The 18,892-nt window shown below is 35.5% G+C and overlaps 1 protein-coding gene across 2 annotated transcripts in view; it reads right to left on the reverse strand.

The window, feature by feature from the left end:
* The window catches only part of LOC100933071 (Fc receptor-like protein 2), a 45,105-nt gene that overhangs the window by 13,352 nt on the left and 12,861 nt on the right, over nt 1–18,892 (reverse strand). Inside the window, exons 3-8 of one of the 2 annotated variants that reach the window (XM_023504029.2) lie at nt 10,420–10,659; nt 9,349–9,600; nt 8,886–9,170; nt 7,653–7,940; nt 3,566–3,844; nt 3,254–3,364 (exon numbers count right to left, since the gene is read on the reverse strand). In XM_023504029.2, coding sequence (XP_023359797.1) covers nt 3,254–3,364; nt 3,566–3,844; nt 7,653–7,940; nt 8,886–9,170; nt 9,349–9,600; nt 10,420–10,659 — 1,455 coding nt within the window. Of the gene's footprint in view, nt 1–3,253; nt 3,845–7,652; nt 7,941–8,885; nt 9,171–9,348; nt 9,601–10,419; nt 10,660–18,892 lie in introns of both variants that reach the window. The other variant, XM_031966821.1, reaches the window with a different exon arrangement.

The following is an 18,892-nucleotide window of genomic DNA, read 5'->3' on the forward strand; positions in this document are numbered from 1 at the left end:
CTAAAGTAGGGCTCTATTTCCAGGGTAAAAAGTACACTGTTCCATTTTATTTTCATATTTGACCAAAAGCCCTCTTTTCTGCCCTGAAATTGTTAGATATGCCCCCCCCTTCATTTTAGTGAAAGATCTAATGTGCTAAAGTTCTGCTTTGGGAGTGCTGGCACTGGGACCATGGTGGGAATGTGACTGCACTAATATGGCCTGTGCTGGGACTACACACTGGACTTTCACCCTGTTGCACAGACCTTTTTTGCTGATTTTCCAAGTCTTCTTTGGCATCTCTGGACTGAGAGGTCTGGAAACTGCCATACTGACATTGATTCAGATGTAATTTCTGATACATTTCTATTTTATTGGCATGGGGCTGAGACTGTGCTGGTGCAGCTTGCACTAGGGCTGCATGCTGAACTCCCACCCTGGTGTCATAGACCTTTTCTTCTGGCCTTCCAAACTCTCTTTGACTGGAATGTGCTCTACATTGTTTTTTTAGGTGTTCTGATGCTTTAAGATTTGTTTTGAGTAATTATTTAAAGGAATTTGGAGCAGTTTGGGGAAAAGGATGAGTGACTTCCTTCCATTTCTCTGTCATCTTGGTTCTGCCTATCATGGCACATTATTTATTATGTAACTCTGTGTGTGTGTGTGTGTGTGTGTGTATCCTGTGTGTTTAATATAGTTGTATAACATTGTTATTGCTGTTTTGCAATTAATCTTTTGTGAACTTTTAAATTATGTAGCAAACTAGGTATATTCTTCTTTCACTTTATTTTTAATCACAGTATGATTTATTGTTTTCTTTCAATAAAGTGACGATACCTTTTCCAATACCTAAAAAACTTCAAAAATTCCATATTATTGCCTCTAGTATCAAATATAATCTGCTTTTTGTTCTTTGTTGCTTCTTAGAATGTTTGTCAGTGTTACTACATTCATAATAAAGAAAAAAGAAATTAACTTTACAAATACAAACTGCACTAAATATTGTTTGATAGTTTATTGGGGAAAAATTTGGGTTTTTTAAAAAGTGTATTTCAGGCACATTCTGAGGCAAAGGACAGCTAAAACTGTGAATGTGATCTTGGGGTAAATTAGAGAGTGGCACAATTTTTAGGAAAAAGTTGATGATCCTCCATCTGTCTTCTGTTCTGGGTTAGTCCTAGCCTAATTTGGGGCACCACAGTTTAGGAAAACTTGAGAGAGTCCAGAGAACAGCTTCTAGAATGGTGAGGCAACTCAAACAAACCTATGCCAAAGAAAGATCTGGTTGATAGGAGAGATGTTTATGTTGGGGAGACTATGATAGCTGCCTTGAAGTACTGAACAACTTGTTTTGTTGTATTCTACAAAGAAAAATCAGTAGAAATGGGTAGAAGAAGTTTTATTCTTAAGTGAAGAAAACCTTCCTCATAAATTGAACCACCCAGGGAAGCTAGGTGTTGCAGTGAATAGAATATCAGCCCTGAAGTCAGGAGGACCTGTGTTCAAATCTGGTCTCAGACACAACACTTTCTAGCTGTGTGACCCTCGACAAGTCGCTTAACCCCAATCGCCTCAGGAAAAATGAATGAATGAATGAATGAATAAATAAATAAATAAATTGACCCATCCAACAGTGCTTTGGGCTACCTCAGGAAGTAGATGGTTTCCCAAGCAAAGGTTGCTTGGTCACTTGTTGAGTATGTTTTGATAGGATTTTTTTTCATCAACTATGAGTTGGACCAGATGCATGATTTCTTCTAAATCTGATATTACATGATTTTTGCAATATTAGGGCAAGCCTTCTGTGATAACTAGAGGATTTTCTTATTAGTTAAGACTAAGCTTGGGATTATTGGCCTGGTTATTGAGTCTGATTCATTAGTTCTCTTCAGTTTCAGTGTAGGTTAGAAAATATTTTAGGGGAAAGTTCCAATTTTACTCATTCTACTGGCAGATTAAGTTGAGAAATAATTTTTGAACCGTTATTTTGTGTTTCAGATTTCTAAAATGTTTTTATATCTACCACCTCATTTATTTCTCCCCCCCCAAACAAAAGCAAACAAGTAAAAACAAAAAAATCTTTGAGACAGGCACGATGGAGTGAGTATTATTTTTCTATTTAATAAAACATGAAAGTAACTGAGAAAGAGTTTCAGAGATTAAGCAAATTGTGCAATATCATATAAACTAATGAGACAATTAATAACATACTAAGTTAGTATCACATAGTCCTAGGACAGTGACCCAGTTTTCTTGATTGTTTATTCTCTTTAACTACATTACCCTATGGTTCACAGAGATTCTATTTTTAAAAAAATACTAAAATTACTTATTGTATAAATACTAATTACTTATTGTTATATTCATAATCACAACATGACTGATATTGACAAAGAGATTTAAGTTTTGGAAAATACTTTTCACTATATATTATATATCTTAATCCTTATTTATGCCCATTTCACAGGTTTTAGGAAACTGAGTCTGTGATTGATTGTGTTTTGCCCACATTTGCACAAGTAATATCTAAAATGGTAATGAAATGCCATGAAGAAGATGGTGCAGGGGAAAGGATGATAGATTTGGAGTCAGAAGAACTAAATTTGAATTCCTTCCTCCCTTCCTTCCTCCCTTCCTTCCTTCCTTCCTTCCTCCCTCCCTCCCTCCCTCCCTCCCTCCCTTCCTTCCTTCCTTCCTTCCTTCCTTCCTTCCTTCCTTCCTTCCTTCCTTCCTCCCTCCCTTCTTTCCTTCCTTCCTTCCTTCCTTCCTTCCTTCCTTCCTTCCTTCCTTCCTTCCTTCCTCTCTCCCTCCCTCCCTCCCTCTCTTCCTTCTTTCCTTCTTCTTTCTTTCTTTCTTTCTTTCTTTCTTTCTTTCTTTCTTTCTTTCTTTCTTTCTTTCTTTCTTTCTTTCTTTCTTTCTTTCTTTCTTTCTTTTTCTTATTTATCTATCTATGAAGCACACACCAGGATCAGAAGGGTGAAGCAGGTAACTTGTACAAGGGAAGATGGAACAGAATGAAAATATGTTGGAGACTGAGATTAAGTGTAATTATGTTGGAGACAAGCTCCACAATTAGCTATGGCAGAGAAGGTTGTTTACATCTTCCCCTTCTAATTAGTTGATTATAAAATCCCTTAGGCTTTCCTTGGGATCAAAACCCAGTAGTCCAATAGCTTCCAGGTTCAACTTTAAAGACTATTGTTCTAGTGTATAGGCCTCAACAACAAAATATTTTTATTATCTTAAACAGATAGTAATCATAGGGACTACAGACCTGATTTCCTCTTGAGCTTGAAGTAAATCAGAAGGACAACAGCAGTAAGACTCAGGATGCCAAGAAGGGACAACATGATTCCCATGATGAGTAAGCTCCTCCCTGTGGGGTCTAGGCAAAAAAGAGACATCAATTTGAACAAAATTTCTGGAGTGTAAGAACATACACTTTTTCCATGTACTATGAAATATCCAGCGTGGCTCATTCTCAGAAAGCACTGACTTGACAGCATGATAGGAAGTGTTTTTTTGTTTGTTTTCTTGTTTTCTACATTTTGGGGATTCTGGGATGGATCCAGGATTTGTAACTTACCTAAGATGGAGAGTTCCAGAATTTCACTGAGTTGACTACTGAAACTATTGTTGGCCTTACAGGAGTAATTCCCAGAATGTTCAATTGTCACAGAGAGGTTAAAGGACACTATGCCTCCAAAGGGCGCCAAGATAGTCTCTAAGATTAAACCCTTATGATAAAACTGATAGAAGATTGGAGCAGAACCTCTGAGGACTTCACATCGTAACTCCACCACATTCCCCACCACAGTCTGCATCCCAGTTGCACTGAAGGTGAGAAGAGGACGAGACACTGGAACTGAAAGAGAGAAAGAAACATATTAGAGGGTGGTTCTAGTCTTGAAATATGCCTCTGAACCCCATATCTGAAAGGTCTCAACAACAAATATTTCTCTATAGAAATTTCTGGCTTCCATAGTCCCCATATTTCAGATCTTATGCTGGGACATCTCATAGAGTCTTATCTTGACATTTCTTAATAAAAATGATTTGAATAAAAAAATAGATGATAGATCAATCAAAATTACAGGTGATTGAAAGCTAGGAGAGTTAATTAATTAATAATTTTTGAGTTATGACAAATGACAGTGTTAGGATTTTAAAAATTTCACTAACTTTGAATGTTGGGTTGTATAAGATGAAACTTAATAGAGATAAATTTAAATTTTACACTTAGGTTTAAAAATGCCAGTTTCACAAGGTTGCCCACTATCACCGTTACTATTTAATATTGTATTAGAAATGCTAGCTTTAGCAATAAGAGCTGAGAAAGAGATTAAAGGGATAAGAATAGGCAATGAGGAAACCAAATTATCACTCTTTGCCGATGACATGATGGTATACTTAGAGAACCCCAGAGATTCTGCTAAAAAGTTATTAGAAATAATCCACAACTTTAGCAAAGTTGCTGGTTATAAAATAAACCCACATAAGTCATCAGCATTCTTATATATCACTAACAAAATCCAACAGTCAGAGTTACAAAGAGAAATTCCATTTAAAGTAACTACTGATAATATAAAATATTTAGGAATCTATCTGCCAAGGGAAAATCAGAAACTTTATGAGCAAAATTACAGACCACTTTTCACACAAATTAAGTCTGATCTAACCAATTGGAAAAATATTAAATGCTCTTGGATAGGGCGAGCAAATATAATAAAGATGACAATATTACCTAAACTAATCTATTTATTTAGCGCTATACCAATCAGACTCCCAAAAAACTATTTTAATGACCTAGAAAAAATAACAACAAAGTTCATATGGAAAAACAAAAGGTCAAGAATTTCAAGGGAATTAATGAAAAAAAAATCAAATGATGGTGGCTTAGCTGTACCAGATCTAAAATTATATTATAGAGCAGCAGTTACCAAAACTATTTGGTATTGGCTAAGGAATAGATTAGTTGATCAGTGGAATAGATTAGGTTCAAGGGATAAAACAGTCAACAAATATAGCAACCTAGTCTTTGACAAACCCAAAGATCCCAGCTTTTGGGATAAGAACTTACTGTTTGATAAAAATTGCTGGGAAAATTGGAAACTAATATGGCAGAAACTAGGCATTGATCCATACTTAACGCCGTACACCAAGATAAGGTCAAAATGGGTTCATGACCTAGGCATAAAGAATGAAATTATTAATAAATTAGAGGAACATAGGATAGTTTACCTCTCAGACCTGTGGAAGGGGAAGGTCTTTATGACCAAAGCAGAACTAGAGATCATTACTGATCACAAAATAGAAAATTTCGATTATACCAAACTGAAAAGTTTTTGTACAAACAAAACTAATGCAGACAAGATTAGAAGGGAAGCAATAAACTGGGAAAATATTTTTACAGTCAAAGGTTCTGATAAAGGCCTCATTTCCAAAATATATAGAGAATTAACTCTAATTTATAAAAAATCAAGCCATTCTCCAATTGAAAAATGGTCAAAGGATATGAACAGACAATTCTCAGATGAAGAAATTGAAACTATTTCTAGTCATATGAAAAGATGCTCCAAGTCATTATTAATCAGAGAAATGCAAATTAAGACAACTCTAAGATACCACTACACACCTGTCAGATTGGCTAAGATGACAGGAAAAAATAATGATGATTGTTGGAGGGGATGCGGGAAAACTGGGACATTGATGCATTGTTGGTGGAGTTGTGAACGAATCCAACCATTTTGGAGAGTAGTTTGGAACTATGCTCAAAAAGTTATCAAACTGTGCATACCCTTTGATCCAGCAGTGTTACTACTGGGATTATATCCCAAAGAGATTATAAAGAAGGGAAAGGGACCTGTATGTGCACGAATGTTTGTGGCAGCCCTTTTTGTAGTGGCTAGAAACTGGAAACTGAATGGATGCCCATCAGTTGGAGAATGGCTGAATAAATTGTGGTATATGAAAATTATGGAATATTACTGTTCTGTAAGAAATGACCAACAGGATGATTTCAGAAAGGCCTGGAGAGACTTACACGAACTGATGCTGAGTGAAATGAGCAGGACCAGGAGATCATTATATACTTCAACAACAATACTATATGATGACCAGTTCTGATGGACCAGGCCATCCTCAGCAACGAGATCAACCAAATCATTTCCAATGGAGCAGTAATGAACTGAACCAGCTATGCCCAGAAAAAGAACTCTGGGAGATGACTAAAAACTATTACATTGAATTCCCAATCCCTATATTTATGCCCACCTGCATTTTTGATTTCCTTCACAAGCTAATTGTACAATATTTCAGAGTCTGATTCTTTTTCTACAGCAAAATAACGTTTTGGTCGGGTATACTTATTGTGTATCTAATTTATATTTTAATATATTTAACATCTACTGATCATCCTACCATCTAGGGGAGGGGGTGGGATAAGAGGTAAAAAATTGGAACAAGAGGTTTGGCAATTGTTAATGCTGTAAAGTTACCCATGCATATATCCTGTAAATAAAAGGCTATTAAATAAAAACCAAAAAAAAAAAAAAAGAATTACAACATGAAAAAAAAAATGCCAGTTTCAGATGTAGAAAACATGGTGGGGGAATATTTCTTCTGAAAAGAATTCAGGGAATTTAGTGGACAACAGGTTCAATATGAGTCAATAGTTTGATGTAGCCTGCAAGGAAGCACCTTTGATATTAGGCTACTAATAGTAGTCTAATTAAGAAAAGTATTAGATAGAGAGATACTAGCAACACTCTCCCCTGCTACACTTAGTCCATTTCTGGATTATTGTATTTATTTCTGGGCATGACAAATAATGTAGGACACTGTTAATCTGGAAAGAGTACAGAAGAAGGATGGTAAAGTTCCTTATATGTAGAACAATTGAAGGGACTAGGAATGCTTAACCTGAAGAAGTCAAGATTTAACTTGACATAATTAGAGTTCAAGCATTTAAAAGACTATCTCTGGAAGATACATTAGTTGACTTTATTTTGTTTTATTTGCCTCAAGAAGGCAGACCTAGAAACACTGATAGAGAAAAGGGGAAATTGCAACATGGAAAATTTAGGCTTGAAAAAATATTCTGAGATTCATCCGAAAGTGGAATAGGCTATTTTAAGGGGCAGTAGATTCTTCTTTACTGAAGATCTTCAAGCACAGTCTGAATGAATGTGTATCTAATAATGTTACAGCTGCTCTTCTTGTTCAGATATTGTTTGGAATAGATTGTATCTGAGATCCTTTCTAGCTCTGAGATTCTGTGATTTTATCATTTTCTAATTTCTAGCTAATGGTTTTTATGGATGTCTACCTAGTATTAGGGACAGCTAGAGACATTTATTAACTGTGTAATTCTAGGCAAGTCTTGGAATCCTGATTGTGTCAGTTTCTCTGAGCTGAAGGGGAAAAGGGCAAATCACTCCCAGTGTCTTTGCCAAGAAAACCCCAAATTTGGACTATAAAGCATGACTAAAGCAATTGAATGAATAAAAAAAAAAACAATACCTATGCCGTGGTTCTCAAACTTCACTCTTTTGATTACCTCTCTTATTTCCATAGCTCTGGTCTTTGTGATCCCCTTGGAATCTCTTTAAAAACCCATAAGGATTCTCTCAATTAGACACTGGCTAAGTGAGATATAGGGGAGTAAAACTTACTTATCACACTGAAAGCCACTATCCCACTGCTGATGTTATTGATGTTATTGTCAGCAACGCAATGATATCTTCCTTCATCACTCTTCTTTATAGTAGAGAACACAAACTCTTCCTTCAATGAGTACTGAGTCTTCTTTCTTAGACAATCTTTGACATTATCTTTGTGCCAGCAAAATGTTATATTTCCTGTTCCCCCAGCTACTGAACATTCGAGGACTAGCTTCTCTCCCTCAATCACTTGTGTCTTTGGAGGTCGGATTTTCAGGAGGATGCCAGAGACAGGGATTCCTGGTAGAATATAAGGTGACATGTGAAAATCTTGAATAGCAAAGGAAATACCCCTGGAATAGGATTAGAACATGTAGACTTAGCAAAACTGAGTGAAGATAGAGGATATAAAGATGATGATAGATTAGCATTAGAGAAAGGGAAAAATTTTGAATTCCTGAAAAAAGGGTAATAAGATCTAAAATCTATTCCGTTATTCAAGCTCCAAGTATTCCACAAAGACTTCACTCATTTTTTCAGATGTATTTCTCTCAATCTCTGCCTCTAGCTCCCTCTTCACCCCATTCCCCATTTTTTCTTTATCAGAATGGGATTGTTGCCTAGGTTGCCTAGAGCTGTATCTCTCAGATCCTTTTAAGCAAGGGATGTGTCTGAATATGTCCAGAATAGAATACAGTGCTAGGTACTTAGTAAACATTTAACGAATATTGTTTTTTAGAGGCAGCTAGGTGGTGCTATGGGTAAAGAACTGGCATTAGAATCAAGAAGACATGACATCAAATATGAATTCAGACACTAGCTTTCTGATCCTGGTCTGTTTCAATTTCCTTAGTTGTAAATAAAATGTGGAAATCATAATAGCATCTATCTCACAAATTATTGTGAGTTTCAAATAAGATAATATTTGTAAAGTGCTTAGCACAGTGCTTGGCACATGGCAGGTGCTTGCTTCCTTTTTTTTGGATTCTTGATTGGATAGTTTGAAAAGAAACTCAGTTTCATGGAAGTAGAAATATCGTCAGTACTGAAATCCAAGTTGTCTCTCTTACTGATACCCCATCAGAGAAAGGATAGAATCTTAGGAGCTCTGGTTTGTTCCCCCTAAAAAAAAAACTCCTATTCTGAGAGACAAGAAAAGGATATTAGCAATGACTCTGAAATCCAAAATAGTGATATTGCCTTTATTTCCATTTCTCAATCCCAGCCTTGCCTTGCAATACTCACTCTTCACACTGATCTTTACATGTTCACTCTGTTTCTTGATATCTTGAGTCATAGTTTCTGCCTCACACCAGTAGGACCCTGAATCTTCCCTCTGTATGGCTGGGATCTGGAGCACCTGGGACTTCTGCTGGGTTGATGTGATGACCCTCCCATCTCTGAAGAAGGAGAAGTTTAGCTTGGTGTCTGACCTCTGTAGGGGAAGCTGGGTTTCACAGCTCAGGGTCACTGGGGTCCCCTCCATAGGTTCAGAGGTTGTAGTTTTCATCTTAGGAGGTGAAAACAGTTCTACAGAGAAGAGGAAAGCACAGGACAGTGAGCATCAGAGCTTCTGGGATGATGCCTTGTGCTCTCAGCTGAACATATGAAGGGTCCCACAGAAAACTCTATCTCATTTTTTATGTTCTGGCTATGAGTTTCCCTCACTTCTCTCTCCTACCCAAATCCCCAAGATTGAAACTCTTACCTAGGACTTGGAGCTTTACATCTTTTGAAGTTTTTTGAGACCATTTCAACTGGGCCTTGCAAGAATACCAACCATTGTGATCTGAATTTGCATGAGGGATTGAGAGAGTTGAATTTGTATTGACACCAGAAAAGGGCTTTTTATCTTTATAGTATGAAATGTGTTTGAGTAATACATCATTCCATCCTCGACATATCAAGAGCACTGTGTCTCCTTCAAACACAGAGTATGGAGTTTGAAGAATCAGGTCATCTGTAAAAGAGATTAGAGGACTTAGTTTTCTTTTTACTAGTTCTTCCTCTTTCTGACAATCTCTAAAAGGGAGAGCTCCATGGATTACCTGTTATATATTGAAGGATCCTTGTTTCACTCTCTTATTTCCTTACATGACTCATATCTATCTATCTATCTGTCTATCTATCTATCTATCTATAAAATCAGTTTCCTTCACTAGGATGAGTTCTTTTCTTCATGATATGTTATGTTATATATTCCCCAATTCATCACTGAATCTAGAAAGGGAACTTCATTGCCTAAATTCAAATCCAACTTCAGACATTTATTACCAGTGTGATTCCAGGCAAATCAATACCTGCTTCAGTTTCCTCATCTACAAAATGGTGATACTAATAACATATATCTTTTAGGGTTGTTGTGAAATCAAATAAGTTAATATTTATAAGGAACTTCCTAAGTCTTAAAATGTTATATAATATATAAAATATATATAATGCTTAAAATGTTATATAATGTTATAAAAAGTTTATTATAAAATGTTATGTAAATAATAGTTATTATTATCACTACTATACTTCTCTCTATGATTAAGACTGGCCTTTATCTGTCTGATCATCTGAGGATCTACTTTACCAACATGGTCTGAGAACAACACTGAATGATTTGTCAGCTCTGACGCTTCTCTGATTCTGATCTCTCTCTTATTGTCATGATGTATATAGTGTTAAAATCCCTTTCCATCTTTTTTCATTTTTCCCTCCCTGTAGGAAGTTGAACTTTAAAGCTCTTTCCAAAGGATGTATTTACTGAGGCTGGACTTCATTGCATACTCACCAGTAGAAAATAACAGATACACAGGATCACTATGCATTAAACCGTCCTTTTCGCATCTGTACTCTCCAGTCTTTTTAACCTCAAGAGGGTTTGACTTTTTCTGCCATTTCTGTTCATAAAACCACCACAATTTCTCTCCCTCTAGAAAATGGAATCCACTGCAGGTCAGAGTCACCTTCTCCCCTTTGAAAACAGGGATCCATGAAGGACTTGGTATTACCACAGCCTTCTTTGCAGCAGCTAGAAAATTAGTAATAATTTTTATTACATAGAAAATAAAGAAAGAGGATCTAAGATTTTAGCACATGAAGCTCAATTCTTGAAATGTGGGATAGGGAATAAATAGAAGAGTGTTAGCCTCTTTTTTGAAGTGGAGTGCTATAGCTTGTGGTTTAGTTATGTTGATAAATATCCTTTTCTCCTTCTTCTCCTTTCACTCCTTATCTCTTCCTATACCTGTATGATTATAGAATTCTGGGACCATCTAATGCCAAATCAATCAAGAAGTAAATCTCCTTCACAGTGTTATTGTGACAATCAAAGGAGATAACATATGTATAGCACTTTACAAGTAATAAAACACTATATAAAGATTATTATTATTGTTGATAATGATGGCAAAAGTTCTGACTAGCACTTTTTGTTAGGCATAGGTCCTAGCCCCATTTCAGAACAGAAATAGGGGACAGAATCAGTCTATATAAATTTATATGTATAGAAAGAGGGGATCCAGGTTTGTATTCCTTGAAGCACTGGTAGCCACAGAAAAATAATGAAACAACTCCATGCATAAGTATGTATATATATAACTATATTAAATGTTGACTTTTCTAGTGGAAGAGAGTGAGGGATACAGTTTTGAACTTAATGGAACAAAAAAATTAAATTAAATTTTTAAAAAGCAAAGCTAGAAAAAAGATTGCACACAATTATACTGTATTTTCTGTAAAAGAGAGAAAAATCTACAATATGCAATACTAAAAGGCAAAAGATAAAAGATTTTCAATCAAATACAACTCAACCTGAAAAAAATTAATATTAAAAAGAAAATACACCTTTAAATAGAAGACTTTCAAACATGGAGGGGGAAGGCACAAAACACAACTGAAAAGAAATTTTGAAATACAAAGAAAAATGGAGTAGGATATTTGAAATGCAAACACAGAAGAGAAGAGAATCTGAGAAAAATAAATACATTTGAGCATGAAATGTTTACTTTCTAAAGGGCAGAAAAGAAAGTTGTTCCTTTAAAATGTAATTGTCTTCAAGGGTCATCAAAGAAGTTAAGACAAACACAGGACTTAGATATGGTTTTATTCTTTATGTATAGGTTTTTGACAAGAAAGAAAAGGGAAAGGAAAATGAATGCACTGTGATAAGGGTCAACAAATAATGGCTAACAGGCTAAATTTGGATTGCTACTTAATTTTGTACAGTTAATGAACTTGGAATGATTTTTCTATTCATAAACGGTGGGAAAAAACTTGAAGGAAGAATAATAATCCATGACATTTGAAAATTATATGAAATTCTAGTTTCAGGGTCTACAGATAAAGTTTTTTTTTTTGAATACAGGCATACTCCTTCATGTGTAGGTTGTCTATGGCTGTTTTCTGGCTACAATGGCATCTGAGTAGTTGTAACAGAAACTGTACATAAAATTCTCATGGCTTTCCTTTGCTACTCAGCACACTACAAATTAAAATGACTAAGTTGTAATTCAACAGTATTTTGAGTGCATATGTATCATTGTGATGTTTATTTTTATTACCAGCACATATCCATCATGTCAAAATAAGAAAAGAAGGGAAAAAAGTTTTGTTATGACCTTTATAAAGCACAAGATCAAGATAGAAAAAGAAGCAGCTAGGTGGTACAGTGGATAGAGTGCTGGTCCTAGAATTATGAGGACCTGAATACAAATCCAATCTCAGTTACCATGTATTAGTCATGTGACCCTGGGCAAGTCACTTCATCTTGGTTGCTCACCCCTCTTCCCTCTATCTCGCCAAAAAGAAACATTTTCTGAAAGAGAATACCTGCCTACAACCACTATGATCAAACACTGACTTTGGAATCAGTTTTTGTTGCAGACTTGATAATGTTGCTTATTGAATTCAACCTAAAATTACAAACCAAAACCATGCTTAATTATGAAATTTATGTGGCAGCAAAGTCAATTCAAGGACAACTAACTCAATTTGAATCATAATTAGTTAAATAGCTTTATACACTTCCTGTGTTGTTAAAAATGAAAACAAGAAGTGAGATAGCTATTCCCACACAAATTTACAGTAAATATATTTTCCAAGGTCAAATTTTTTAAAATACCCATTTTTCATAATTAATTTATCTGTGCAATTGAGGTGTTTCAATTGGAAGTAATTAATCTGCAATGTAATCATATGCTAAAAAGAAAATATCAAGAGAAGATTCTAATAGAATGTATTGGAAATGATAAATATCTCCAGTTTATTCATATACTCATGGATTTCCCTTCTCCTCACCTACTCCCTTCAATTAGCCCTTCATGGGTAGAAGGAGAAGGAGGATGGGGAGAGGTGGCGACACAAACAGAATCACCTATTAAGCAGCCTTTGACAGGATTACAAAAACCACTGCTCAAGGCAAAAAATGAAGGACAGGAGGTATCTGATTTTATAAATGCATACCTTGTGATTGAAGAGCTTGACTCTTCAGGTCAAAAAAGGAGAAGATACACTCCTTTTAATTTGGAAAAAATTAAAGATTTGAACAAGGGATGTACTCTTTATGGGGCTACATCATCTTATGTGAAGATGTTACTAGACAATTTGTCATATGAAATCTTAACCCTGAATGATTGGAAATCCATAGCTAGGACATGTTTAGAACCTGGACAAAATTTGTTGTGGCTTTAGGAATTTCATGAATTATGTAGGATTCAAACCCAATGAAATAGGCAAACAGGAGTTAATGTACAAATCCCTTTTGACCAACTAGCAGGTGAAGGTCAGTATGGAGAGAATTCAGAACAGATTTATCCTATACCAGTGTATGAGCAAATTTCTAAGGCTGCAATAAAAGCTTGGAGTTCTCTCCCCCAGACAGAAAGATGGATGTAAAGCCTTCACAAAAATAGAGTAAGGTCCCAATGAACCTTTTGCGGATTTTGTGGGATGTTTGCAAACAGCTGTCATGAGAACCATTGGAGAAAATTCAGCTACAGAAATAATGACCAGATGCCAATGAGGTTTGCAAAAGGATTATATAGGGATTAGACAAAGATGCTCCTTTAGAGGAGATCATAAGGTGCTGTGCCACAGTGGGCACAAATGCTTATTATACCCAAACTATGATGAATATGGGAAGACAGGGTCCCTCTTGGCAAGGGATTTCTAGAGAAACTCGTCGATGTTTTCAGTGTGGAAAAATAGGATATTTGAGGATATCCATATCTCCATTGTAGATATGGATAGTGAGAAGACAGGCTGAGAGAAGACCTAAAATCCTATGTCCAAAATGCCACAAGGGCTTCCACTGGGCCTCAGAATGTAGATTGACCCGGGGAAATGAGAGGCAGAGCCCAGACCCAAGATATCATACAAAAGACAGGTGAGACATGATGGCAGCTGAGTTTACACCTAAAGAGTCTTTAGAAATTCAATACTCTGATGTGATCAATCAGCTGAAAAATAATCACATGGCAGAAAGGGATTATATGATCAACCAACAGAAAAGCAATCAGATAGCAGAAAGGGATTACAATTGGGGAGAATACAGACCTTTTAAACCAGCAGGGCAGTGTCCAGTGCAAACAACTCTAATATAATTGCCAAATGATGAGAAAAGATTTAGAAAGTGGTAAATAGAAGGGACTAGATAGGTTAATTGCCTGGGAGAGAGGGTTTGCTTGTGTTCCTACAGATGGAAAAGGAAACAGATGGGTGGCAATGAGCACTTGGAGAGACAGAAAAGGAGAAAAACCTCAAAACAAAGGAGAAGATCTAAGAAACATCTGACACTGAAAGAGCATGGTTGATAATGAGACTGTTGCAGGACTTGAAAACCAGCAGGAATCAATCGGATTCCTTGAGATGAAAAAATTGTTGATGAGACTATTGCAGGACTTCAAAGCTTGCAGGAATTATTGGATTTCTGGCACATGAACTAATGGACAATAGATTTCTTTTGCACTGTTTCTAGGACTTAATGCACATGTATAAATTCTCATGTTGATTCATGTTATTTGTTACATCACTACTAGCCTGTGTTATGTTACTATGTGCTTATGTAATTTATGTAATTATGTGTAATACTTCCCATATTGATGGATTTATGTATACCTGTTTTAAGAGTGAGACCCTTCAGAAACCTGCTAATCTGATTTGATTTCCCATTTCCTTTAGTGTTTTCATCTCCCTTCCTGAGAAGTCAGGGAGGATGTGACCACCTCCTTTTAATGGTATTTTCACTCCTTTTGTGAGCAGTTAGGGAAGGCATGATCACTTTCTTTTTGGGGGTTCTCACCTCCTTGAGAAGTCAGGGAGGTCATGACCACCTATGTTCTAAATCAAAAGAACGTGGGAGATGCTAGAATTCTTACAAGGTGCTAAGTCACTGGAATTGATAGAGACAATAATTATCTAATTTAGCATGGTACTTAACAATTCTCTAGTTCAGAGTTCACACCTTTCACACCTCTAGAGTTAACACCTTTAAGAGAGCATATATAAAGCGGAGCCCACTAAAGGACAAGCCCACTAGAGACTTCAGGAGAGTCAAGTTTGGATTCAGAGGAGGAGAGGCTGAAAGTGACAGAGGCAAAGGACTAGCAACAGGAGCTCTTGGGACCAAGGAGAGATATAGGTCTCTAAGAAAGCTAACCAGGCTATTTTGGAAGAGACAATAAAGGACTGGACTTTAACACCTGGCTGCATTTGAGGTGATTATTATATTGAACTGAAACGAAGGTTGCCTCCAGAAGTTCCCCAAGAAATCTGCTCCCAGAGAACATTATATTTAAGAGAAGAACATTACAAAACAATGAAAGTTTTGGAGGTCAGGATACAAGAGAAATAAAGTCAGGAAAGGAATAGTGACCAAAAAAACTTCTTCAAATAATGGATCATAAGGAAGGAATTTTTATAAAATAGAAAAGAAAGTATAAGAAACAGAAGTGAGGATCTTGGCTTGGTGAAGGGAAGAGAAGAAGAATAGTATGGTATCACTTTGGTTTTAGATTACTGGTACCAATTAGATTATTTCTCTTTTCCCTATCTCTTCTTCCTAATAAAATAGGAAAAGAGGGGATAGTTAATAATAACATAACATTTATAACACTGTAAAGTTTATATAATGCTTCATATTGTCACCTCATTTGATTCTCATAAGAATTATGTAAGGTAGTTTGATGTATTATCTTCATTTTTATACATGAGAAAATTGAGATTGAAAGATGTTAAGTAATTTTCCCAGGGTCACATAGCTAGTAAGTATTTTTTAACTCAGCTCTTCTTGACTCAAAGCTCAATACTATCCACAGCACCACCAGAATAGGATGTGTGAGATATTATAATTGAGAGAAATAGATAATTGATTATCATAATACTAAACATGAATAGGATGAATTCAACTATAAAATGAAGGAAGGTGGTAGAAAAACTTAAAAATTCACTTGTTTGTAAGAAACATAAAGATTCATACAGACATAAAAAGAGGGGTTTGAGCAGAATTTATTATACTTCAAATTCAATGTAAGTGAATATAAATATGTTCATATACTTATATATAATTATACTTATAAATTATCTAAGTATAGCATATATACTTATGTATAAATATAAGTAATTACACTTCAAAGGCAAATTCACATGCAGGCACAGCAATCATGGGATCTTGTGACAAAATAAAAAAAAAGAGAAGCAGAGAAACTACATTATGTTTAAAGGCACTATATATAGTGAAAACAAAAAGTTCAACTCAGTTGTTATATGGATCTATATTCTCATTGATCCACAAGTTCCTTCCAACAACACAAATCCTAACTCACTCATAACTGCCTATCTTCTGTGACTGTTATCTATATCTTTGCAAATGTAATGGAGATCTTTCTTTCTAAGAGGCTACTAGTGGACAATTCTAGCTATTCATCTATTATTTTTTCACCACGTGATTATTTTTATTTTTTGCACTATAATTTTTTTGGATAAATCTTTAATTTCTGCTCTTCTTCAGAGTTTCCCATTAAGATCATTAATAAAATGTCTGTATTGAAAAGATGGTCCTTTGTTGTTATGGGAAATAAAGATATTAAGAAAAGTTTGCAATTTTCTAGAAGCAATCCAACCCAATTTTCTCCTATCCCTTTTCAACTTGGCATCTAGTTTATTGTCTGTCGTGTGTATGTATGTGTGTGTGTGTATGTGTGTGTATAGGTATTTATATATATGTATGTATGCATGTGTGTATATATATATATACATATACTATATATATATATATATATATATATATATATATATAAAATGTGTGTATAGGCATATAAAGAATTAGATATATACACATATGTGTGTGTATATATATATATATATATATAAACCTATATACACATACATACAAATGTATGTATGTACACACATACATACTATTTGAAAAGCTCTATGGAGTATCCTTTGAGATGCATGTTAAAATTTTCATTCTCTCAATCTTTTCTATGTGGATGAAAAGACCACACTGCTTTGAGAGATTATAGATTCTTTCCAGGAAGCTCTACAATATTTTGAGACTTAGTAGAAGAATATCCAAAGAAAGGCCTGAGGCTGAGATTAACTCAGGTGAAGTGCAAGCACCTCCAAAATAACTCCAGAGAAACACCAAAAGGAGAGCCCTGGGCTTATCTGGGTTTGGCTGGAGCCTCAGTGGGAACCACAGAAATTTTTGCTTTCCAGACTACTTGAGGAGTTGGGAGTTTGAGTGTGGGAAGCCTAAATGAACCTAGGCTGATTGGGAACATCATGATCACCTGTGCTGCAGAGATGTTGCCTTGCATGAAAAGAAACCAAAATACCTGATGAATGCAGAAGCAGTGAATTAGGGGTGCTGCTGACTTCAGGCACTTGCTGGAGGGTAGAACTCTTGGTATGGGGTTCCAAGTCAGAGGGGAGAACTGAAATGAAGCTAGAGGCACCATCCCCCCACCCCAATATTAGAAGTGCTTACACTAATCTCATTTAAAAAAATGAACTAGCAAAGAAGAACCTGACCATAGAAACTTACTATGGGAATAGGAAAGACCAAGGTTTATCTTCAGAGGAGGACACTGAAGTAAAAAAGAATCTACCCTAAAGAGCAGGGGTCCTCAGACTTTATAAATAGGGGGGCAGTTCACTGTCCTCAGATTGTTGGAGGTCCAGACTATAGTAAAACAAAAACTTTGTTTTGTGGGCCTTTAAATAAAGAAACTTCATAGCCCTGGGTGAGGGGGATAAATGTCCTCAGCTGCTGCATCTGGCCCATAGGCCGTAGTTTGAGGACCCCTACTAAAGAGTAATGTGAAATGCCTCCCTTCCCAGAGAGAATTTATAGAAGAAAGGGAAAAATAGAATAAAGCAAAAAGAAATGCACAACAAAGATTAAAACAACAATTTACAAAGAAGTAAAGATGGACATTCATGAATATAATTTCTTCTGCTATTATATTTATATTTTTGAACTGGTTAAAAAAAAGAATTGGGGATCCTCTGCATCCTACCATGCCACCATCTTCCAACAATTCCCATAAACACGCAGGATTCCACAACATTTGTTGCATCCACAACAAATATTCAACAATTGATTGCATTTTGACCATCTCCTAGATGACTGAAATATATGGAGAATATAAAATCTTGTTGTGCTTAATTTTGTTTATTATAAAAAAGCATTCAGTTTAGTGGAGCAAAATGTCACCTTATATATTCTTTTACAATAAGTTGACTCCCACCAATATATAAAGATCATTTAAGATTTTTTAGAAGATGTCATAAAATAAATAATCCTGTTCAATGACTCTCCAATAATAAACATCAGGTAAGACATAAAACAGGAATTATATTCTCCCTAAAAATATTTTCCATTATAATAGAAGAAATCCAGAATAGAGTCAAGATGTAAGAAGGATATCCATTGGTTGGTGATATCCTCAATGTCATCTGGCCATTCCTGCTTGTGGATCACCACATATTCTTGTTTTGATTTATTACCAATCTATGTTTGCCCTGAGGCACAAATTTGTTCTATTTGTGGGGAAAATCAGGAGAGCTTGAAATTTACTGACCTACTCTGCTATTTTCTCTCTAATTCCTTACATATATACCTTCAAGGATTCAAGATATATAAACAATAGAAAGAATTGACTAAATTCCCCTATTGAATCCAGATAATTACAGAGGGATTCCTGTTATTCTGCAGAGACTATACATGTAATTATATACCACAAGAGACTAGTGGGAAT

This window comes from Sarcophilus harrisii, chromosome 4, assembly GCF_902635505.1.
Source record: "Sarcophilus harrisii chromosome 4, mSarHar1.11, whole genome shotgun sequence".
Classification (NCBI taxonomy): domain Eukaryota; kingdom Metazoa; phylum Chordata; class Mammalia; order Dasyuromorphia; family Dasyuridae; genus Sarcophilus; species Sarcophilus harrisii.